The 25,467-nt window shown below is 31.2% G+C and overlaps 1 protein-coding gene across 4 annotated transcripts in view; it reads left to right on the top strand.

The window, feature by feature from the left end:
• The first annotated feature begins 770 nt into the window (after nt 1-770).
• The window catches only part of LOC134694761 (cys-loop ligand-gated ion channel-like), a 40,932-nt gene continuing 16,235 nt past the window's right edge, over nt 771-25,467 (top strand). Inside the window, exons 1-2 of one of the 4 annotated variants that reach the window (XM_063555812.1) lie at nt 14,082-14,217; nt 14,756-14,920. In XM_063555812.1, the coding sequence (XP_063411882.1) occupies nt 14,834-14,920 (87 nt within the window). In that variant the 5' untranslated portion in view covers nt 14,082-14,217; nt 14,756-14,833. Of the gene's footprint in view, nt 1,295-14,081; nt 14,218-14,276; nt 14,298-14,755; nt 14,921-25,467 lie in introns of those variants that run through there. The other 3 variants (XM_063555814.1, XM_063555813.1, XM_063555811.1) reach the window with 3 other exon arrangements.

Genomic DNA, 25,467 nt, shown 5'->3' with positions numbered 1-25,467 from the left:
AGGTGCAAAGTTCAAAGACAAGAATTTTTGTAATTAATACACAGCAAATGATATTTCAATCATAATAAACTGCCGATGATTCGAATGTTTTACTGATGTAGATAAAGGTGAAATGTGTACAATCTATTTTAGTAGCTGGCTATATCAACAAACTAAAAGTGAAAGGAAAAACATCTTCTTGATAATATTATTTACACTAAACAATCTAGACAAATAGCTATCTTACCCATGAAGGTATATGCTATAGATGTTATAAGCTGGGAATTCCTTAGACTTACTTATAGAACTATATGTTAACCATTACTTGTCATTGCATCATAAATTAGAATTAGAACAAGGATATTGTAATTGTCATACTGATGTATGGAGACTTGGATATATATAATAATTTATCAAATTGTTCGTAATCGGCACTGATCATATTTACTGCCGACTTTTCCAGTTGTCAGATTTATCTATCATCTCGCGGGATTTGTAAAGATTCAAATAACCACATATTGGAACGTTATTACCGATTTATTATTATTATACAAATGTGAAAATAGCTTTTCATTTTGTTATGATTCTTTTCATAGAAAACAAAAATTCAGATAAAAATTAAAACAGTGGCCATTAGTTTTATAGTTTAATTGTGTTTTTGTTGAATAGCGCTATTTTCCACATAGGAGTATGTTTGTCTAAAGAACAAAGCGAAGCATTGTACTTATTCACAAGAGAGTAGCTGCTTGTTTTGAATTTATAATTTCCGCTTTGATTGATGTTTGATTGCCAAAGATTCATGCAATATGAAGGGATGAAATGCATAACGTAGTTTTTATTATGTACATATGTTGTTGCTAGTGTAAGTGGAGGAAAACTTATATTGATGCACGTTTTCTTCAATAAAATCCTGACTTCAAAGAATGCATAAAATATAAATCGTTAAAAATCCTTCATTTTTGAATTTTAAGAAACACGGATCTGAATCGGTACTATTTTGATGAAATGTTTTCTGAAATTACGGATTGATGAAGAGAACGGAAATGCATCTCTTGGGATTTTCAAGAGGTTGTTACGTATTATGTTAACCTTTGGTGAAGGTTTTGTTTTTAAGATGACAAGTATTGCTTACAGCTTTATGAACAATAAAAGTACTGGATATAACAATGATAGTGAAAATAGCAGACGGTGTACAGAAGTTTTTACCGGAAGTAAGAATCGTAGTGTTAGCGTTAGTGACGTCACATCAAGAGGTGGGACATACCCAAAACAACATAGAAGGAGATCATCAAAAAATCGACGGCATCCAATAAAAGTAAGTTAAAAATGATTTTTGAAGGTAAATTTTTATCTGATAATCAGCATGTTTACAAAGAAAATTACTTGTTGAAACTAATTATGAGGACATTTTTGTAAACCCCATAGTGTTTACAATTTATTCACACTGTCTCCTGAACCTGAATAAACGTCGAAAGTACAAGCAGATAGAGCATTTTCTGTTTCTGTTGTGTCGTAGTTCTCTTAGATTTGATGTTTTTCCCCTCAGATTTAGTTTGTAACCCGGATTTTTTCTCAATCGATTTATGAATTTCGAACAGCGGAATTCTACTTTTGCCTTTATTTAACAACCTCCACACAAAATAGCGAATTAGTACAACAAATTAAAAAAACCAAAAAAAAAACCAAACCAATATATAAAACACTGATAAACAAATATATATAAACGATATAAAATGCACTATTGACAAGCATTTTTGTTTAGAGTTTGAAACGTTACAGCGGGTATTGTGTACATAAAAACCACCAGTGGTGCTATAATTAAAACACATTGTAGTTTTCTTTAAGTCTTAGATCATTGATAAAGTATGACAATCTATGAAGGGTGGATAATGGGGGGGGGGGGGGGGTACATTAACCTTAGCAATATGGGAAAAATGTCAGAAGAGTGTTGAAATCTTAAAGATATAAGTCTAGTCATTACCAAACCATTACCATACCATTACCGTTTTATGTTCTCAACAGACTTTTATGTTCGGGTACGCTCATACTCATAATGGATATACCATAATGGAAAGTTCATTTATCCTTTTGCGGATTACCGAGTGTGTTCCTCCGTGAATTGATGAGTATATTGAAAAAACACATTTCGATACTTTCTGCCTTGATTTAGAGTTCACAAAGTAATGTTTACAAGAGCATTACCGAATTGACTAATATCGTTTAAAACCATTGTGGTGGTTTTGAAATCTGATGTATATGTATCAGTATAACGAAATGATTTTTCTTAACTTATTTAGTAACTTTTGTCTCTACCTTTGCTTTAAACTAACTATTAAAGATACAAGTTTTGTCTTATTGGTGCTATATTTGTTATTCTCCTGGCATTTTCTGTGTGTGGTACATTTTAGTGTTATGTCGTTGTTCTCCTTTTATATTTAATGCGTTTCCCTCGGTTCTAGTTTGTTACCCCGATTTTGTTTTTTGTCCATGGGTTTATCAGTTTTGAACAGCAGTATACTACTGTTGCCTTTATTTAAATAGGCAATTCTCGGTTGAACCGCTTCTCTCCTTCCGAATGTATTCCACTAAGTTTATACAATTGAACGTTGTTTGCACTATATTGTTTTGATAATTACTTGCTGATGGCAGCTCGTTGGAGTGTCTGTTTCAACAATTAATTGATGGTGGTAGGTCTATGATAGTGTCTTGATAATGAATTAACTGACTTCATTTCAGAGAAAGCATATTTAGAATATAACATGCTGCATGATCGCGTGTCTATTATAAAATCTTGGTTATTATAAATGAAGATGCATGTTGTGATACTTATCTCTAAGAATTATTCTCCAATACCCGGCAGTGAAGTGAACGCATATATTTCCTGTATATCAAACATAAGTGCAATGGCAAAACTACCGACTTCCAATAAAAACTCAAAACGGAAAACCCTCTATCAATAGCAAAATCAAAAGCTTAAGCACATCAAACGAGTGAAAAAGAAATGGCATATTCTTGACTTGGTTCATGTATTTCCTTATGGTGAAAAGGGTTGATTAAACTTTGTTTTATAGCTAGCTAAACTTCTTACCTGTATGTCAATCTTCATATTGTCAGTACTTTCTTATCATTTAACTCTGAAAAAAGAATGTATGCATGGAAAAAAAATACTGTTTATGTCCATGCTGTGTTCATTTTCTATTCATTTCATGAAATTAAAAGATTACAATTTAAATTATTATTTGAAATTTTGCTGCGTCAGCGGCGTTTTTTTTTTAAATTTATTTTCTGTCGTGAACACTCAAACCAAACTAAAGCCAAAGGTGTTTGAATACTTAATTTCACGAGGTGACCACAAGAATAGCAAAATCTTATAATGATAACTTTTCTAGAGGGAGACAGAACCATAGCTATTTTTCGTCATTTCTAAACAAAGGAGAATGATATGTATAAAGAGTAAAATTACACAAATACCGAACGCCGAATAAAAATCAAAACGGAAAGTCCCTAATCAAAAGACAAAATCAAAAGCTCAAACACATCAAACGAATGGATAACAACTGTCATATTCCTGACTTGGTACAGGCATTTTCCTAAAACAATGTCATAAATCATGTCAGTACCTAAGTAATATGATTTCATATCAATCTAAAATGAGATATATCTGTATTTTAATTTATTGATTAGACGATACTTAAGAAGTCTTTTGAGGGCGTCAGCGATCTAAGGAATTTCTGTTTTTCCGACGTAGTCGGTATAGTTTCGGTTTGTGCCCTTTGAACTTAGGGACGCTTAACTATGGCAACAGAACACGCATGCTCGAAAATCCTTTATGTGGTTGGACAAAATGCTGTCATGGTGGGTGATTTGGTTGTGTTTGAAAAAAACGCCTCGTTAATTATATCGTGATGGAAAGCAAGTTAAAAACTGTAAATATTTGAACTAGATCTAACAAAGATTTATATTTTTAAAATAATTGTTTCTCCAAGAGCTCAGTGCATCCATGGCAGCTGTTTATTCGGGACAATTATACAATTTTTTAATGTAAACCTTGTTGTACGAACGTACATGACTTTTAAAACGCACCTACGCATGTGCGATTTCCGCGGGGTTTTGGTGAATGTAAACAGACGAGGACCAAGAATACTGAACACAAACAGAGAAAACGTTATTTATATGGTAAATCACTTATTTAAATGTAATCGGAATATTCACAAAACAATTTGTAACGTTCTTTTGTTGGTAATTCTTCTTGTTATTTGCACTGGATTTTTTTTACAAATAAAATGTGTAGGTGTCATCACAATATTCTTATATATATTATAACCTTAATATAACCATACTTAGTACAGAATTTCTTGTAGTAAAATTCAGATGGAGATTTAATTAAAGAGGTCCTGCATCATTGAGTCAGTGTGCTTCTGAAGGTTATCGAAATAATAGTTTTAAACATATACTCAAATTCAAATACGTCGGAGAACTTTTTTAAAAAGATAGTTCTTGTTTTATATCTAGTTGCCAAGGAGGACCAATTTAGCGAGACCAACACACTTCATATATTGAACTAGCAATAATCGTTTTGTGAAGTGTTTCACACATATATTTAATACTCAAAAGTAGTCAGTGCTAGTGTACTCACATGATTTAACACACTTTACTCAAAGGAGGTAATCCAGGGAAAAGATACCGACGTACGACAGTCATATGAGGTTACAATGTACCAAATAAAATTACATGGGCGCAGCCATTTTATGAAGGGAACATGACATAGAGATAAAAATAGATGGCTCTCTGTGATTGGTTGTTATATCTTTTATATATTTTTCTTCTGGAAAGCATTATGAATGAAGTTTCATGCAAGCACAAATTTGTCCTTAAATGTATAGTATGAAATACCGAAAATAATTTATTTATGTTGCTCAAAATTAGGGAAAATTTTCTGCGAAATCGTCAGGTATCGTGAAAAAAAAAAAAAATTCACCAAGAAAAGCCATGGGACCATATATATTTGAGTGCGGTAAAATCACAAATAGATATCGAGCTTCTATTAGACAACAACATATTTTCCATAATTAGTTTAATGAAAACGCCTTTTAATGAGATAATTGCTAAAAATAGCATTGCCGGCAACGGGGCCACCATTATGTACTTTATATCCATGAATTCAACTAGTTACTATTATAGTTAGTTTCAACACTGCTTTATTTAGACGGCATTGAACCTCTTGATGTTTACCTTATCGCAATAGAGATAAGACCAGTTACTATAACATTAGTTCATTTGATTTCAATTGCATTGCAGGAAATTCAGTTAGCTTACAATTTAATTTACCCTTTTTTATGCCCCATTTATTGGCATTATGTTTTCTGGTCTGTGCGTCCATTAGTCCGTTTGTTCGTCCGTTCGTTCGTTCGTTCCTCCGTCTGTCCCATTTCATGTTAAAGTTTTTGGTCGAGGAAATTTTTGATGAAGTTGAAGTATGATCAACTTCAAACTTAGTAGACATATTCCCTATGATATGATCTTTCTAATTTTAATGCCAAATAAGAGATTTTATCCCATTTTCACGGTCTACTGAACATAGAAAATGATAGTGCGGATTGGGCATCCCTGTACTTGGGACACATTCTTGTTGATGTATTACATTGACAATTTCTTTTTCAAATTGAATATATAAACATTACAAATAAACAATGGATATCATGCATAACTTTAATCAAACGTTTAGTTGTAAAATACCTAAGTCTTGATTTCATAAATCAGTTTTTTTCCCATGAGACAAAAAATTTTTGTTGTTGATATTTTTTAATTCTGTTCATCTTTTTTTATTATAAAGTATTGTATATATTTGGCTTAAATTTTTGGGGGTTTTGGAAGTTTCTGGTGAAGGTAAATTAAAAAAAAAACGAAAACTACTTTAAATATATTTTATATTGTTTTCTATTTCCAAAGAAGAAAAAGAAAACGATCATCAAAGGCATCAGGAGTTATCAGATCCAACATTTTGCTTTCGTATAAGTTTCACCTTTTCTGACATCGGACTTTGACTTTTATAAACTGATTTACTGTGCGTATAGTTGTGTGTTATTTTTATACATTGACTAGATTTATAGGGGAGACTCCGAGTGATTAGATCTCACAAAACATGTTTTGTTTTACCCCGCTACATTTTTGCGCATATCTCAAGTCGAGTGCATCTAGTCTTGTCTGATTGTTAATTTTAGTTCATTTATTTGTTTTGGAGTTTAGTGTGACGTCATTTTCAATGAACTAGTACACATTTTGAAAAGGGGCCAAATGAAGCACGTCCACGGGTGCAGGATTTTCTCACTGTGATGAAGACCCATTGATGGCCTTTTATCATTGGTCGGGTTGTTCTCTCATTCCCCATCTCCATTTTCAATTTTATGTACAGTATATGATCTTAACATGTACAATTACAGCATCGTCGTAACCGGTGGACGTTAACTCCTTTGCAAATTGTAGGCACTATAGGTTGTTTATCTACATTTACTATGTTTATAATATCCTATTACCAACACTAAAGTTAATGTTGATAAACCTCCGATATTACAATGATATTTTTCAATTGACTGTTTTACCAGGGCGTTAGTCATCTGTTCTACTTGCCCATTGAAAAAAGAAATAAGCATGAACATTTCAAAAGATGTGTTAAACTTCTTTGTCCCATACTCTGTTTCTGTAGACATTTATCTGATTGTGAAATTTGACTTTTCTCTTGTTTACATAATATACTGGGGAATTACAAAAAACTGGTGCGCTTTCTTATCTTTACAAATCTAGATTAAAAAAGATAATACTGAAATAGAATACTATATCTTTTGCATGTAGTGCTAAGCTTTAGTTCATCTGATAATACTTTAGATCAATAAAAGAAATTTTTAAAGATATATATGATGTGTTTGAGCTTTTGATATTACCGTTTATGATTTTCTCCGGTATTCTTGTAAGTCTGATATCATGTAGATAGACAACAATTAATCTTACAAAATTGAAACAGACTTTCGTTATAAAGACGTTCTTAAACCATTTGTTATTAATCATAACATGTTTTTTTTAAAAGAGAGGCGAAAGATGACAAAGTTTAATTCAAACTCATATGTCATACATGTCTGCGAAATACACATTTATCTTGGGATGTTTCAAAGCACCATTATTATTTTTCGTTTGTTGTTTCTTTGGAATGTTTAGAAACTTGAGGTTATGCTATGTTGTGTCTTGTGTTTTATTATTTGTCTGTTTGTCTTTTTCATTTTAAGCCTTGGCGTTGTCAGTTTGTTTTCGATCTACAAGTTTTACTGACCCTCTGCTATCTTTTCCCCTCTTATCATGGTAAAGCCACATATATATTTAGCTTGACTGATTTTCCTCAAGAGAATATTAAGCATGTATTTATACATCACAACCTATATTTCCCGCTTACATGTTTAACCCTGCCACATTCTCCATGTCTGTGCCTGTCCCAAGTCAGAAGCCCGTAATTCAGTGGTTGTCGTTTGTTTATGTGTTACATACTTGTTTTTCCGTCCTTTTTTGTACACGAATAAGGTCGTCAGTTTTCTTATTTAAATAGTTTTACATTGCCATTTCGGGGCCTTTTATAACTGACTTTGTGTTATTGGTTTTGCTGATTGTTGAAGGCCGTAACGTTGTTAAGTTCTGTGTCATTTGGTCTCTTGTTGAGAGTTGTCGCATTGGCCGTCATGCCACACAACTTTCAATTTTATATTGAAACTCTGATCAATTAGTTTTTTTACTTGTACAATTTGGGAAAATCATCAACAAATGAAGAGAAATTATAATGAAACCCTTTAAAAAAAAAAATTTGGCAAAACAGCTAGTGTTATCATAAAAATGGCTGGATACTACAGATTGTACGAACCTCAATCAAATTATGCTTACGCGTAGGTTAAACAGACATGGCAGAAGTCTTAACCATCCACTGTCATAATTAATCGATGTTTTAATAACGATAATTTAAAAATTATTTAAAAACCTAGGTTTTGCCACTCTAACCCAGGAACAGATGGTCTTAGCCAAATTTAACTCAAACTTTAGGATTTGTTTTTATTTTATGCTTCGTTATTGATTTACCCTTTCTACTATTAGTATGTTGATTTGATACCAACTAAGAAGTATAAAAAAAAAAGAAAAGTGAAAAAAGTCATATCACAAAAATACTGAACTCCGAGGAAAGTTCAAAACGGATGGTCCCATGTTAATTGGCTGAATCAAAAGCTCTAACACATCAAACGAATTGACAACAACTGTCATATTCGTTGATTGGTACAGGTATTTTCTTATTAATAAAATGGTGGATTAAACCTGGGTTTATAGTAAGCTGAACCTCTCACTTGTAAAAAAGTCGTATCAAATAAAATGATATTGACAACGACGAGTGATCAAAATAAACAGACATCATAGGAAAAAATATCAAAAATAGGGGTACAACAGTCAACATTGTGTAATAATCCTAATTACTAAAACAACAGTCAAATATATACAAAAGAAGCCTAAAACAGCATATAGACAAAGCACACTAGCAAAATTACAAACAACTACTATAGCACAATAATACAATGACGGGATAAATCAGTACAAAGTCACGTCATATGTACCAAAGAAACACAAAAAGGCATATAGACAAAGCTTATACGTATAAATGAAAGAAAAGAATACCAAAGATCGATAACACAATACACGAGATGTATAAGTACAGAGTCACGTCAAATGAATAGCATCAACACAGACTAAACAGTAAAAGTTATATTTATAAATACATATAAAAGAATACTATAACACGCTATTAAGATAATAAATAACGCCAGTTCCCAGAAGCTATACTTCAAGACCATCGTGTATTATCTTTGAAGTTGATTCGGACTATATATCAACAAGTTATTTGTACCTTACAAGAACTTGTTTTAAAAAGGGAGAGTCTTGACATACCGCTGCTCCATCAACTTTCTGCTCAGTCACTGGTACCTTATTACAAAGTATGAGGCAGATGTATATCCCATATGCTGATGCATTTGGTATATTGCTACTAAGGTGGAGAAAATTGATAATTTCAAAATTAAAATCGTCTTGTTTGTCATAGAATCTGTTATAGATAATGCATATTTTAAGGTTTTTCTAGTCGAAGAACACACCGAGGGGTGTCAGGATTGATCAAATGAAAGACCGACCGGAGGGAGGTCTTTCTTTGAACAATCCTGACTTCCCGAGGTGTGTTCTACGACAAGAAAAACCTTAAAGTATGCATTATCTGACTTATATACCGTCAAAAAATATTAATTTTATAAAGATTTGTAAAATTTAGTATCCTACTTTAACGACAACACTAAAGTGGAATATTCCTTACTAATGCGTTCAGGTTTTAATACGCCCTGCGTCTCATTTAAAATGTGAAATAAAACTCACTAATTAGTTTAGATATAAACCTTTTAAAAATTGTTATCCATACACAATAAAAATATTACTGTAACTGCATGAAGTATTAAGACACAAATATATTGCAACCATCCGATAACGGTGTATCACAAATACAAGACACATTGTAAGTTATTTATTGTACCACTTAGCTTATGGAAAAGGGGGAGGGGGTATGTTTTTTTTCTACTTGTTATGTTATTTCTATCGCGGAAAAGTGGGGTTTTTTTTAACAATTTTACTTGAATCGAATGAAAAATTCAGAAAGATGGTCTTTTGAATAGCAATACATTTTATTAAATGATAATCAGGATATAATTATATACCCTCCGCACCCAACCCTTTCGTGAGTTACGTTAATGTTATTCGATAAAATATAAGATTATCTTATTAGTTGATCATTTGATAGAGTAATAGGTATACATGAATTTAAAAAAAATTAGAACTGACACGAAGACGAATATAAATACTTGTAGGTCACATTATTCAGTGTGTATCCTTCTGAACATGAATGAAATATTTGCCACTGGACATTAAGCAAGCAACCAAAAATCAATCAAGCTATTCAGTTTGTCTCAATAAGATTTTCAAAATCTTACCATGAATATGTTAAATCGGGATTTATTTTATGAAAGTTTACATTAAAATTCATCTGACATATATGATAATGTTTCTTTATTCTAGCGATAAATCAACAAAACTTCACGTTATTTGTTTCTAAAATTAAAATGCGGGACTACAATGACGGTTTCTTTTACACCTATCATCGATTGAACTTTAAAAAATAAATTTCCAAATCGGCAACAAAAAACTATTAGACGAATTAAGTTTTGAGGTAATAGATTATATGTTTATCAATGAAAATAATGACCTTACACAGGTCATTATTTTATGCCTTGGAGCATATATCATTTAAACATGGTATCGTCCGGGTTGATTCTGAAAAAGAATGACCTGACGTTCTGAAAGAAAATAACTCCATATAGGTATATAAGGTACAGAAATGACCGTGTATGTCTAATTTGAGGTGTTAGTCTAACATTATGCCGAGGAATTCGTATCTGTTGTTTCTCTAATTTCTAGTTCTGTGATAAATGGATCCCAATCAGAACAGTTTTGACTGTAAATGGAAAAAAACACCATCCTTATATCTGAATGTTAAATTAAATGACTTGGCTGATTAGATCTACTTGTTCTGACAAGTGTCTGACGGAACATCGATTCATCACACTGATCACATCTTTTTTTTGTGTATCATGTTTTACCTTTTTTTTCACTATTATCAACATATGCCGTATGGTATCCCAAAGTAATAAATCTGTAGCGTATGCTACCATTTTTATGTTGAAAATCATTCTGGATTGTTTTTTTAAGACTATTTGTAAGTTTAACATTGGGAATTGGGGTATACATTGTTGAAAAATCAAAAGTTTTAATATTACTAATTCCAGGGGGAAATCCACATATGGTTAATACCACTACGAGCGTGAACAGTATTTCTGAAGACCCTCTTTCACTTCAAAAGACACTCTTTCACATCGAAAAGTTATTTTAACGATTGAATAAGCCTGGGAAATTATTCCATTTGTTTTAAAGTTATACCGCTTTTTCTTATTCCCGCTAGTACTTTTCGACTAGATTATGGATTGAAATAAAACCGAATCTGTTAACTTTCACAAAGTTCAAAATGTACCCAAATATTTAAAAAATGTTGTTAAGATCTCAAGAATCTGTCTCTCTGTCTCTCTCTCTCTCTCTCTCTCTCTCTCTCTCTCTCTCTCTCTCAATTTACCATGTATTTGTTTCACGCATTGTTTTTTAACATATCATTCTATGTTTATCTCATTAGAAAGTTCCACTCTTATTAAAATAGTTCCCTTCATATTCATAAATTTCAGTTAAGATCATTATTACGTAATATGTATGTTCAGTACTTTATAAATTTGGAGACTTTTCAATTTTCTTTGACGCCATTATACTTTATGATTTAATGTTTTGCACTAATGAGTTTATTCCTCTCATCCATCAGCAAATGATTACGTCAAACGAAGAGATTAATTCATAGACACTGATAATGTGCACCACCTTGGACGCCTATAAACCGCCAAAATCCATTGTCACTTTATATCTATATGACGAAAAGAGGACAAGTTAATAAATAAACCGCAGCTTATAATCAATCATGAATTACAGCAATTTATAGAATTCCCAATTAGTTTTAGTTTTTCGTCACTGATGTGGCCTTATGAATACGAAACGAACGTTAGACTATTTACCAGATTGGATATCACATAAGCAACACGACGGGTGCCACATGTAGAACAGGATCTGCTTACCCTTCCGGAGCACCTGAGATCACCCCTAGTTTTTGGTGGGGTTCGTGTTGTTTATTCTAGGGTTTTTTATGTTGTGTCATGTGTACTATTGTTTGTCTGTTTGTCTTTTTTATTTTTAGCCGTGGTGTTGTCAGTTTGTTTTAGATTTATGAGTTTGACTGTTTCTTTGGTATCTTTCGTCCCTCTTTTAAGTATACCTAAATAAAAGACTGGTTTGTTTTATGAATTATAAATAAAAAAAAAAAAAAAAATTCTTTCTCCTTCAAGCAATTTAAATGAGACCAAATGACGTAATTATTTTGGCATGTTAGCAACCTTTTTTTAAACCTATGGCTGTTTGCATCTATCGTCTTTCCAAATTAACCTTTTATATACAACAATTCAATCTGTGAAACCGTGTAGGAATTCGCTATTTGTGACAGTTCACCTATTAAGAGTGTTGACATCGTTTTTAATATAATGGAAATTGTCGCGACTGTGAGAAGTTAAGCTGTCCGTTTTTAATTTTCCTCGGAGTTCAGTGTTTTTTGTGCTTTCATATTTTTACTCCATCAATAGAATTAAAAGTAAACACAAATGCAGAATTTTATGGTGGTAGTTATATATCTGTTTGATCTTAAAAAGCATCGCTAAAAGTAAAAAGCCATTATACCATAATAATTATATTCAACATAAAACCCTAGTAATACTCTCTAAATCTCGTGAGTGTTTTATATAGTGTAAAAGTAGAGCATAGTTTCTATATTAAAGTTAGAATTGAAATAACACTTAAAAAATTAGTTTTTCGATTCACTTTTATGGATGTACCTTCATAAGGTAAGCAAGCTCAAACTCCAAAAACGAAAGCCAAAATTATATTAGAATCAAAGCACTCTTTGTCATATAAACTTATTACATCTACTGGGATTAAAATGATTTAATTGGCCATGAAAAGGTATATAGGTGGCACGGTAGTATTTGCTTTCCATAATTTAGGTTGCTCTTTTGTGTACCCTACTTAGGTAAATGTATCTAAACAATGTGATTGGACAAAATATACAGTATCAACTGAACATATTTTCCTAAACTAAGTGATGAATCAGGTGTAGAAAAATATGAAATAATTTTACAAACAGATGAAAATGATTTTTTTTTAATTTTTTTAAATTTTGTATTCACTGCACCATAAAACACCTAAAGGTACTAGTGGCCTTAAGTTTTTAAAAATAGCAAAAAAAGTCAACGGTCATGATACATATTCAAATTCTTTTCTGAATAGTAAAATGAAAGTTCTTCAGATAACTGTGAATGTAGATTTTTTGGCAGTGTTAGAAAGAGGGGAAAATTCTAAAAAGGCTATCATTATCCCTTATGGGCCAGGAAACACTACCGTGCCACCTATAACCAAAAGGCAGTTAGGGTAAAACTTATTTTACGGAATACGAACATTTCTCAATAGATAATAGGAAGATGTGGTGTGAGTGCCAATGAGACAACTCTCCATCCAAATAACAATTTAAAAAGGAAACCATTATAGGTTAAAGTACGGCCTTCAACACGGAGCCTTGGCTCACACCGAACAACAAGCTATAAAGGGCTCCAAAATGACTAGTGTAAAACCATTCAAACATGAAAACAAACGGTCTAATCTATATAAACAAAACGAGAAACGAGAAACACGTATATATTACATAAACAAAACGAGAAACGAGAAACACGTATATATTACATAAACAAAACGAGAAACGAGAAACACGTATATATTACATAAATAAACGACAACTACTGTACATCATCAATGTATATTTTGAGTAAAAATGTAATTGCACAATAAAGTTATAAATCATGTCAGTACTGAAACACAAACTACTGATCTGATGACATATTTCTGGTCTACCGATCTGAAAGGTACACTTAAAATAACAGTTTGCAAAAATTGAAAATAACAATTCTCATCATGAATGAAGGATTTTAATGCAAATTGAGTGAGTTATATAAGGTCTTCACACTGAAATAGAGTTATGGCTATTTAAAAGCTCATTATTTCTTCATATATATTTCTATGACACATGTTTTAATAAGCATTTTTTTTTTAAATTAGTAGCATATGTTATATCTTACTATTATAAAATGTACTGTACATGTTTATATGGTGATATATTTAGTAATTGATATGTGTTTTCCATGTGATGAAAGAGTCCTAATTATTGTTCAATCTATAGGAATCCTTCTTATCATATTATTGCCTAATTACACATCAGATCGCAGTGTCATATGTGCAAAGCATTAAATTCATACATAGACGACGAGTGTGTTTGCATTTAATTATTATGTGTCCTTGGTGTGTCCTTGGCGAATTACGTTAACGTCTAATGTGATGTACATTCCGTAAGCTAACTAGCTAAACTGACAACACAGTCAAAAATCCATAAATAACAAGCTTCTATCTAACCGAGACTTTGGGGCAAACAAGGTAGGTAATGTTTTCTCTCAGAGATTGTTTTCATGGGGATTTTGGTCTCGTTTTGAATACAAATGTCGCGTGACCTTGGCGTGAGTTGGTATACTTTAGTTATATTTAAAACTTCAAATAAATTACAAGTGCATTCACTTTTGATTTATTTATTTTCAAAACTGTCACTGTCATGAATTACTATTGTCAAGTCAAAGAACTTTATATCAAGCCATACTGATGATTTGGTATTCGGATAATTAGTGTATGACGTTTTTGTTGAAATTTAAATGAATCTTAATAAATGGTAAAGATTAAGGTGGAACGCATTAGAACAGTAGTAAGAGATAAGGTGTTACGTAAGTTCAGACATAGTAAATCTTCAATGTTTGATATATTGTGTACTAATTTGACTTTTTTTTCTTTTCATTCAAATTTTTAAGTTTAAATCTTTCAACTACTGGACAATCCTAACCAGCTTCAACTTGAAATGTTTTAAAAGCACTAAATATTCAAATATTCATTTACTCGCAAATTTAATTAAAAAGAATCCACATAGCTTTCAGGATTCTATAGAAATTAAAAGGCCAGATTGCTGGAAACCATTTCTGACATGTAAAGGTTACCTACCATTAGGATGGGGAACAGTGAATCTGATATCGTGGAGCTACCACATATAGACCATCACAAGAGACTAGAACTTCATATAAAAAGGAGAAAAAAGGCATGTTAATAGATAACTCATTTTTTTTTTTATCAAACAAACTATTAAGTGTACATGATCTGATAATTTTAAGAGAATGCTAAAAAAAGATTTCATTTGGAGAGTTTTACACAATATTGCTTTGGTATACGTATTTCAAAATGCATATATTTGAAACTAGAAACTGAAAAAAGGTAACGGATTTTGTACTTTAAATGAGTTTAGAATTTTTGTCTTCTTAATATAAGGACTTAACCATCAATAAGAAAATACAAAACAATTGATATTTGATACCGTTTTGTGTGATAACATTTATTGATTTGACACATGAAACCAAATACCTGTGTAATGTACAGAAATGACTTCTAATCGTTTTGTTTGGTTAACGTTTTTGTGTGTTTTGGAGGAGTAAAAATTATAATACAATGTTGACTCCTCTACCCTATTTTCGACAGTTTTCTCTCCTTTGTTAATTTGCTTTTTGACACATCGTTGTAAATATAATGAAATTTTATGTGACTGTCGTACAAGTGAGAGGTTTAGTTAGCTGTAAAACCAGGTTTAATCTTCCATTTTCTACACAAGAAAATGTATATGCCAGGTCAGGAATATAACAGTTGATATCTATTTGCGTGAGGTGTTTGAGCTTTTCATTTTGCCATTTGGTTGCGGACTCTCCGTTTCGAATTTTCCACGTAGTTCTATATTTTTTTATTTTTTATAGTTCATTTGTTTGGACGACAAATTTATTCATTCAATTGCCAAATAGGATATTGCTCTTCTGATTAATATTGATAAACAGAAGGCAATTTAAAGGACCATGGTAATTATATTATAAATCCTTTGTTAAAAGAAGGATGTAACTTTGGGATAGATCGTGGATACTAATAAATGATGATAGAAACTTAAATTATCACCAATAACACGTTTTCTTTGTGTATTCATAGCTTGATTCAACAATTAAATCAAGTAGCCACGAAACCAAAATCTCCCCTTAATCTAAGAACATTAGTAGCTACATGTCCCTTTTCCATTCAAATAAAATTAGCGTCTACCCTCGAAGAAGAAGAATAGGATAAATGAGTAGTCTACGTAATTCATCTACATTGTTCGCTAGCATGTCAACACTGATGTTGTGAGTTGGAACCTGCTTGCCGATGTGTGTTATATTTCGCTTTAGAATTAAAATAATTTCTATTTTTCCTATCAAAGGTTAGTAGTTCTCTTCTTCGTCCTTAGCCATATTTTAATCTATATTTTGAACAAATAATCAATGTTTTACATAGCAAACTTTTAATAATTTTTATTTCGGTCTCTTTAATTATTTCGAAGGTCTGACTTGTGTTTTGCTTAAGTCAATACAACAATCTAAATATATGCTTCGGTCCTACTTCTAGTCGTATGCGCATGGTTCTTTACATTAGAGGCCTAAAATGTTTAATTACTTTTTTTACCATTTTTTAAATTTTGCTCCATTTTCAAATTTACCTTCTTTTGGTGTTCAATTCTCATTCACTCTACTTATATCGTAGATATGTGGCGGGTTTCTTATTTTGTCATCCTAGGTTTTTTATCGTCTGCCGTCCGTTAACATTTACAGAAGTATCCCCTTTAAAACATAGAGCTCATTGGAAACAAACTTGTCCACAATCATCAATGGGCATCAAGTTTGAGAAACATGTCCGATAATTTCACCTGTCCACTAAGATGGTGTTTTCTAATTAATGACATGAGCACCAAGGCAATAACATTCAAATATGATACTGGTTTTCGTGAGAAGTGAGGTAATGGCATTAGGCCACTTTTATGTAATGAACATGTTTTTATAATTGAGATGATATTGTTGACAAGCTAATAAATGTAAGAAGTAGTCGGTGTTCTAACAGAAATTAAAGTTATGTTCTGCTGCAAACAATTCAGGATTGCATGAAGATCAGTATAGCTGAGCATACAAATCATGTACAATAGCTGTTCGTCGATTTGCATCTGTCCTAAGTCATGAATATGATGTTCTGTGGTTGCCCTTCAATCGTTTACTTTAATAAGTTGTTACTTGTATGGAGAGTTGTCTCATTGAAACTCATACCATATATTCCTATATCTAATTATAGTTGTTTCTTCTCTATGAACTATACTATTGATGTCGTTTTCCGTAGACACTGATAATCATTATCACTAAAATCTTTGTTGTTAACGACCACTAGTCTACCTAGTTTTTCGTTGAATTTTGTACATAAATTAGTCCGTTTGTTTTCTCGTTTGAATTTCGGGGCCTTTTATAGCTGGCTATGCGGTATCGGCTTTGCTCGTTGTTGAAGACCTCACGGTGATCTATAGTTGTTTAATTTCTGTGTCATTTTGGTCTCTTGTTGAGAGTTTTTTCATTGGCAATCATTCCACGTCTACTTTTTTATTGACCAGTAGTCCAAAGCACGATGCCGAACATATATATGTGGTTATAAACGAATGTGTAGATAGGAAATAACGTTAAGTCATACTCTTACCATACTAATGAACCCTGATATAAACTATAAAAAGGCCCAGTGAATGATAATTTTAACAAATTAAAATGTGTGCTCATATCTTGGCTTTGATTTTATTCAGTTCAATCAAAGAAGACACAATTGGTTCATAAGATACAAAAAATCATGCCTTTATAGATTCATTATTATATTCGCTAGTGTTCCAGAAAATAGACAACATTGTTATATATATAGCTCGTCAATCCGTTTTCAATGTAGAAATGGAGAAACAATTTAAGGGAAATGGCATTAACTTTAAACAGGTCGAGACTAGAGGCATTGAAGTCATAAAATTTTCGAGTCAGTTTTTTGTACTCCTAAAAAAAACAATCAAAATGCTGGATTTCATGTTTGAGCAAGATTTTTGTGCTTCAAGCACTGAGGAACAATTTTGTGACTTCAACTCCAGAGGCATTGATAGTGAGAATAGTTTCCTGCAAGAACAACCTTTATAACAAACTTTTCCTATATACCGTGATCAGATACGACTATTGTTAAAGCAATAAAAGCACTATTCATATAATTGCAAATTTATCAGTCTAACGATTTAGTATACGGCAAATTGATTCTCATAAGAATATGTCACATACCAATTTGAAAACTATTGCAAATTTAATTAATTAGAAATACTGATAAAAATCATAATCAACTGTCAACGGGCATCACCAATCAATATATGCATAGATGAAGTCACTGCATTTGCATTGTCCGTTATATTGCCATACTGTGGATTCATTTATTTTCTTCGGTATCAATTTTCGTGGATTGCTGAAAACTTTCATATTCGTGGATATTTGATTTCGTGGTTTTGCCAATCTTTGTATACAAAACCTATTGAAAATATGTTATTCGTGGAATTTTTGAATTCGTGGTTCACCTGTATCCACGAAACCCACGAAAATTGGTTTCCAACGAATAATAATAAATCCACAGTATATGCATGTTTACGACAACCTTTTAAGTCGGCATGCAAGATAAATTCAGTAAAACTAGTGGTTAAAAGAATTTTGACTCTTTATGTTTAATTCTATATGTAAAATATACGAGAGGGAGAGAAAAGTAAGACTTATATACAAAGTTATCGTCAATTTGTACATTTTTTATTGGCTCTTATTGGCTAATATTTGTTTGATTTTCAACATGACCTGATATTAAAAATATTAGACATAACGTCATAAATAAGTTCAGCAATATTACGTATTCATTCACATATGCGTCAAATAATTAATGAAATGGACGCACCTGCATTCATGATCGTGCATATATATAATGGAATGTAATGCAACTGTTATACAAGTGAGAAGTTTAGCTAGCTATAAAACCAGGTTTAATCCACCATTTTCTACATAAAATAATAAATGTACAAAGTCAGAAATTTGACAGTTTTTAATCCATTTGTTTCATGTGTAAGAGCTTTTGATATTGGCCTTTAGTTAGGGATGTGTTTTACCCGTAAACATACGTTTACTTATTATTTTAATTTATTTCAATTTCTCCACAAAAACACATAGTACACAGTTAATACATTCTAGACATAAAATGAATAATGCAAATTTATATTTCATCCACTCTCCCACGAGGTCTCGCTTGATATTTTTGCAGATGAGGTCAGTATCAGAAATAAAACAAAAATACATCTTTCTTTATGTATTTAAGTGGGTAGACATTGGTTCAGGGAGATAACTATTTAATTCAGTGATACATTTGAAATAGTCAAGTTTTATTAATGTATTTTATGCATTTACCTGAAACAGATTGAAAATAATCTATGTATCCTAGAAGCTTACAACATATATATGAAAATAGCAGTAACAAACGTACTGATGATTTAAAGAGTTATTTCCCTTGACCTAGGTCTACCACCTTAAGTATGTGGATGATACTAAGGAGACATTTACAATTTATAAATAGTAGAAAACTGAGTGTGCCATGCCTAGGTTTTACTCTCCATGAAATATTGACTATTCATTATGCATAATAAAATGAAAATTAGTCGCACTTTATTCACTCTGTTTTTCTAAGAAATGTTGCCCATTAAACTTATATCTGATATATGCCTAACTGTTGCCCATTAAACTTATAACTGATATATGCCTAACTGAAAATGAATCAAACATCTACAGATATAAATTGTAATACTTTCAAACAATAAAAATAAAAATTGATGAAACATCAAAGATGACATTTAGAAACCTTTCATACTTGACAGTGGGTATTAATCAGTTAATAAGATATGCTGCTGTTTAAAATAACATTCTTGACATTGCATACATATCTTTATAAAAAATTGCATTGATATACTCGGTTGTATGTTATTAAAGTTGATACCAACGTTTCTATTAAAGCAAAATGTGGTTATCTTCATAATCTGAAGACGAAGCCACATTAACCACGATAGCTCAGAAGAGCATACCCCCTGTTGATTTAGTAATAAGTCGGTTTTCATTATAGCTATCATATCAATCATTAGAACCATCAAGATAGTAGCTGTATGACGTCATTCAAAGTTATGCTACGGAAAATTAGAATTTTTCTGAGTGTTAATTTTGACAGGAGATGTAAATTTGCATATTTTTTTAAGAAAAACAACAATTTATTGTCGAATATCATGGCCACAAATCACATAGCTCGTAATTTTGATATATTATTGATATAATGTATTTAATATTCACAATCGTTCTTGTTGATAAATGAAAGTTTCAAGTATGCCAAAAATATCCTCATTGACTTCTAAGTGTTAAAAGATATTTTTTGCAATATGTCAAGGATGACAATTATAAGAAAACTCTCATTCAGCAAAGTTAGTTTCATCGATAGACACTGTTCTATCCATCTACCACTGGGTCTATACCTCTGCTTGTATACTGTTTACTGTTAGTCCCCGAGGGTATCACCAGCCCACTAACCAGTACATCGGTACTGGCATGCAAATACTATTTTTTGTTATTAAATTTTGCTGTTACAAAATGTAAACAATCATTTATGATTAAGGAATAATCTCCCCTATGCACAGCTTCAATTCCTTGCAAGTCTTTGGTCATACCTTTTGCACCTTTTTGGATTATTCATCTTTTGAATAATCTTTGTGATTTTCAAATATTTTGGCATTGAGCATCAGTGAAAGGACATTTATTGTAACAATGTGCATATGTTGCAGAAAAAATAGTACCATTAACCGTTAAAGTCCTACTGAATATGATAATGCAATTGGTTTGTACTTAATTTTGATTAAAAAATCATCAACATGCATATGTGTACAGTAATAATAAATTATAACTTGATTTTTATGCGTGTTATATTGAAGATGCTATTTTATTTTTTTATGATAAATTTTAGAATTTCTTTGGAATATTCTTTTTTAATAGCCTTATCGATCCACTTAAGTTATACTTGTAGTATTCATAGCCCCTTAATGAGATACTATTACATGACCACTTGTTGGAAATTAGATGTATAATGGTTGGAAACATGTCAAGGTCCTTTTTGCATAGAAATGATACATAGATGTTGTTTCAATAATGAAATAGTATTTAATAGTTGAAATTTCCTACAGGAACAAATACTGTGAACTTTAAAAAGTCGATCAAATGAAAAACCTGTCCGCCAGAGATAAGTGTTTAATATTGAGACATTCAGCATCTGGTAAATAGAATACGTGCAAGTAAATTATAAGCAAACCTAATATCATTGTAATACACAAATGTACATTCTGTCGATACTGCATTGCAACGATCTTCGCATTAAATCCAATGGATGTTTAATATGTTCTAACTGATCATTAAGTTTAAGATGCATGACGTAAGGGGCTTTGACCTAGCCGTCAGTAACTGTGAATACTATAATATAAAATGTTTATGCTAAGTGTTTTTTTGTTGTTTGGATGTACAAGTTCCCGGCCACGTCCAACCTGTGTTTTTGTTAGATGTATTATATTTGTATCCATTTGATGAGTTCTGCCTTTTTCAACTGATTTGTATTGTTCGTTTTTATATTGTACTGTTACACCACTAAATGGAAAGCAGTGTATGAGCAACACAAGCAGGCAAAATAGGTAAAAATGTCAAAAATTAGTGTACAGCAGTCAACTTTGTGTTATAAGGAGCTACCATTTGATTTTTTATGAGTGAGGTTAGGACGAAGAGTAAAGAAGGCAGATGAATTACTTAATAAAGAAAAAAAGGCAAGATGACAATTTATGTCAAATAAATTCAGGATAAAAATGTAAGGCAGAATTTAATAAAAAAAAAAAAAAATACAGGACTGCGATTACAACTAAAAAAAACATGCATGACAAATTTCCATATCCAAGGTTCAAGTCAGGTCGGTTATCATTATTGAAATAACCACTTGATGCAAAAGTTGTGTAAACACTAATATATATGTAAACAAACAAACAAACAAACAAGCACAATGATGAAACAGATACCTCAATATATGACTTAATAAATACATTAAGTGAATATAGAAAATGTATGGGCATGTTGGCATTATCTTTGACTTACTAAACAATAGTCACATGTTAGGCGAAATGCCATTTTCTATGACGTTGTTGTTTATCTAGGTAAAAATAAAACAGCTGAAGTCATCAGGTATTTAGTGGTTCTTGTCCTCACATACTCCTAGGTCAGAACTTTAACCACAGTTGTAGATGACAACGCGGCAGAAACTTTGGCCACAACCTATTGGTGACAACGAGATCAGAACTATTGCCAGGGTGACAAACGTTAAAGTATGCATCATTCGTAGGAATTTGTATGAAAAACAACGCAATGTGTTATACTAGTACTTTGCGTAAAAAATACAGATTTTGAGGGTTAATATATGGGAGACGTATTTCTCCATCCCATGACAAGGGGAATAAAATTTCTTTAATTTTATCATCAAATGCTGACCAAACAACAATCGATAATTTAAAAGACATTGAATGAAATTTGATCTTTTTGACAATGATCAAGTTTTACGTTTTAGTCTCAAGTCATTTTTTAAAGACATACGTAAAATCGCAAAAAAAACGATGAATAAGGAAAGTCCCTAATCAAATGGCAAAATCAAAAGCTCAAACGCACTGTTGATGGTGGATTACACCATAAAGATTCAGAATGATACTTGATAGTTGTAGCATTTATTGATGACCATGTATCACGTGCAGGGTAAATTGCTTGTTAACACATTTGTATATAATATACTAGATATAATGATGATAACGTCAGTGTGTTGTGGTATATACAAATAATTTCATACATATATACAACAATAATTACCAATTAGGTCAAGATAAGGACACACAGAACCTTATCATTACACAACATTTCATCATCATATACTTTCAATGGTGTAGCCGGGTTTCTGATAGATAAATTAACCGTTATATGAAGGTACAATTATAATGATCAACGTCTAACGGTGTAATGGTTTTAACATTTCATTTGAAGTCTATTTTCGTTAATCATTCATTAAACCTAACTTGATGATTTATATCAATACCCACGAGTTGTTATTATACAGAATATCTACACTGATTTCATTTCATTACAAAAATAGAAGAAGAAAAACGTTTACAGTCTATGAAAGGCAGACAAATGAATGGTTATCATCATGAAACTACTATAGCATAAAGGGAGGTTGGAAAAAAATCATGGTCCACGAACCTGACCCAATTCTAATTGTTACGTTGTGTTTTTGTAATGTGCATGCCATTCATTTCATTCATATTTGAAATTTGTAAGATTGTCTAATTGTACAATAAACTCGATTTTCCAATGATTGATATACATAAAAATATAATTGAAAATAGTTTCTGTAATTTCTAGATAATAAAACGGATATTGAGAGTAAAACATTTGTTGTTTACATCGGTAATATACCTGTCATAAAAATCATAAGCTTAAATTGATTCATTATCAGAATGAAATTTCTATGTAATGTTTAAAAGTCAGTTTATCTGTGTTGAAGGTTGTATTTTCAGAAATTACAACTATTTCATCTGCATGCAATTTATTCACTTGCAAAAATATTTCAGTTATAAAAAACTTCATCTGGCAAAGTTCATGGTTTACAATTATTATCATTATTGAGAGAAATGTTGATTTAATGTTTATGAACTATTTAAGTCTTAGCTTCTTCGACATTTTGACCATGAATTCATTTAAACTTCCTCTTTATCAGATTAGGACAAGGGTTCTATGGATATAAATTGTTCTACCATTTGAATAAGATGCAAGGTTGACAACAATGCTTTTGTATTGGTTTCACATCATTTTTCTTTTCCTACTTTTATTTGTTTGCGAGTGAATTGATCCAACTTATACACCAATAAATTCCTTTCATGAGAAGTTGAATCTTATTATAACTTTCAACTTGTGATTATAAGATTTTTAAAGCTAAAGGCCCATGGGATCAAAGTTATTTTAATATTTAAATCCAGATTCAATAAAGCATTGATATTATTTGAAGTGAGGTAGGCATTGCTTACAATGACAATGTTTCATTGGTTCTGCTTCACTATTGCAACAATGGAATTATCTGAACTAGTTTCTTACTGGATATAATTGGTAGAAAATAGTTCTCTCCTTTGAATTACTTTATTATCATCTTAGCTTGTTTCGTTATTATCTTTATATACAGAAGGTTTAGTTTGGTTTAGATATTCATCAACAAATGCATCAAATATATAATATAATTTGATAAAACATAATTGATGCTAAAAAACTGGTATGTATATTATCCCATAAAAATACAACTTTATTAACTGGTTCTGTATTAACCTTTACATACGTAAGGTTTGGTTTGGTTTAGATATTCTTCAAACAAATGTATCAAATATATAATATAATTTGATAAAACATAATTGATGCTAAAAAACATGGTATAAATATAATCCCATAAAAATGAAACCATCATAAGAATGGCATCGATTCAAGTAATTAACACAACGTATTACGGTAATGAAAGCATACATAAACAATCCATTCATGTTCACTTGTAATCAAAACAAAGTGTTAATATTAGTTGTGTTTCTTTCAATATGTTCTTTGTATTAAAACAAGAGGTTGTGATTTGTTAATTAAATACGAAATAATGATATATGGGCCATTTTACCCCCTCTGTCTATAGTTATGACGTCATATATTCCTTTTTAAATATAATTGATCGAAAAGAAGTACACATGCAACGTTAAAACTTTTTTCGCATTAAATTTTTTGAGTTCGTTTTATTTTAATTATAAGAAGTTTTAATTGAGCGAAAAGAGTGCTCACGCAAAATGTTTTTACTGGCACTAGAATTGTATATTGAAGTGGAAATATTCTTAAATATTAGCCTTTTGATAAATTATGTATACATTTTTGTTATGTCATTATACTGCCAAGCCATTGTATTTAGTGTAGTAAAAGACTACTTTGGTTTTGGTTTTTACATTAAGATTGAAAACTTTCTCTTTATTTAGCGTGTCTGTTATATGTGTCTACTGCATATAAATGGGTATTATACATTTTTGTATACTTCAAGAAATATAACATTGTGGTTAGCTTGGTTATCTTTATTATTAGAGGAAGCAAAAGCATAATTAAATGAAAACACGACTTTATAAGTTCCCTTCTTCCGAAACGTCTGTCTGGATTAAACCTCATTGAAGGTCAAATATGTAAAAGAACCGGAACAGTATATGATAAAAATAGGTCATCATAATTAGCCAAATCAATACGAGGTCAACTTTGTCTGAGGGAGTCGAAACCTTAGATTCTTTATAAAATATATAAACTGATGATTTTAGAAAGTTTTGTTATGATTCAAGACAAGCAGTAATAGTAGGATAATTCCAAATATATCAGATTTCCGTAACATATTTCGTATTCTGTTGACAATTCATCTTTTTTACTACCCCCCCCCCCCCTCCCCCCAAAAAAATGTCTCTTGAGATGTTGAAGTATTGTTAACGTAAGAGTTTTATAGATCTCATCCCTTAAGATAGAGATAACAAAAACGAGGAAATATTAAATTACATAGTTTAAACATAAACATTACTATTAGTGTAACCAATATTTTATT

Source organism: Mytilus trossulus, chromosome 13 (genome assembly GCF_036588685.1).
Source record: "Mytilus trossulus isolate FHL-02 chromosome 13, PNRI_Mtr1.1.1.hap1, whole genome shotgun sequence".
NCBI classification, from domain to species: Eukaryota; Metazoa; Mollusca; class Bivalvia; order Mytilida; family Mytilidae; genus Mytilus; species Mytilus trossulus.
This window is presented reverse-complemented; position numbering and strand designations above follow the sequence as displayed.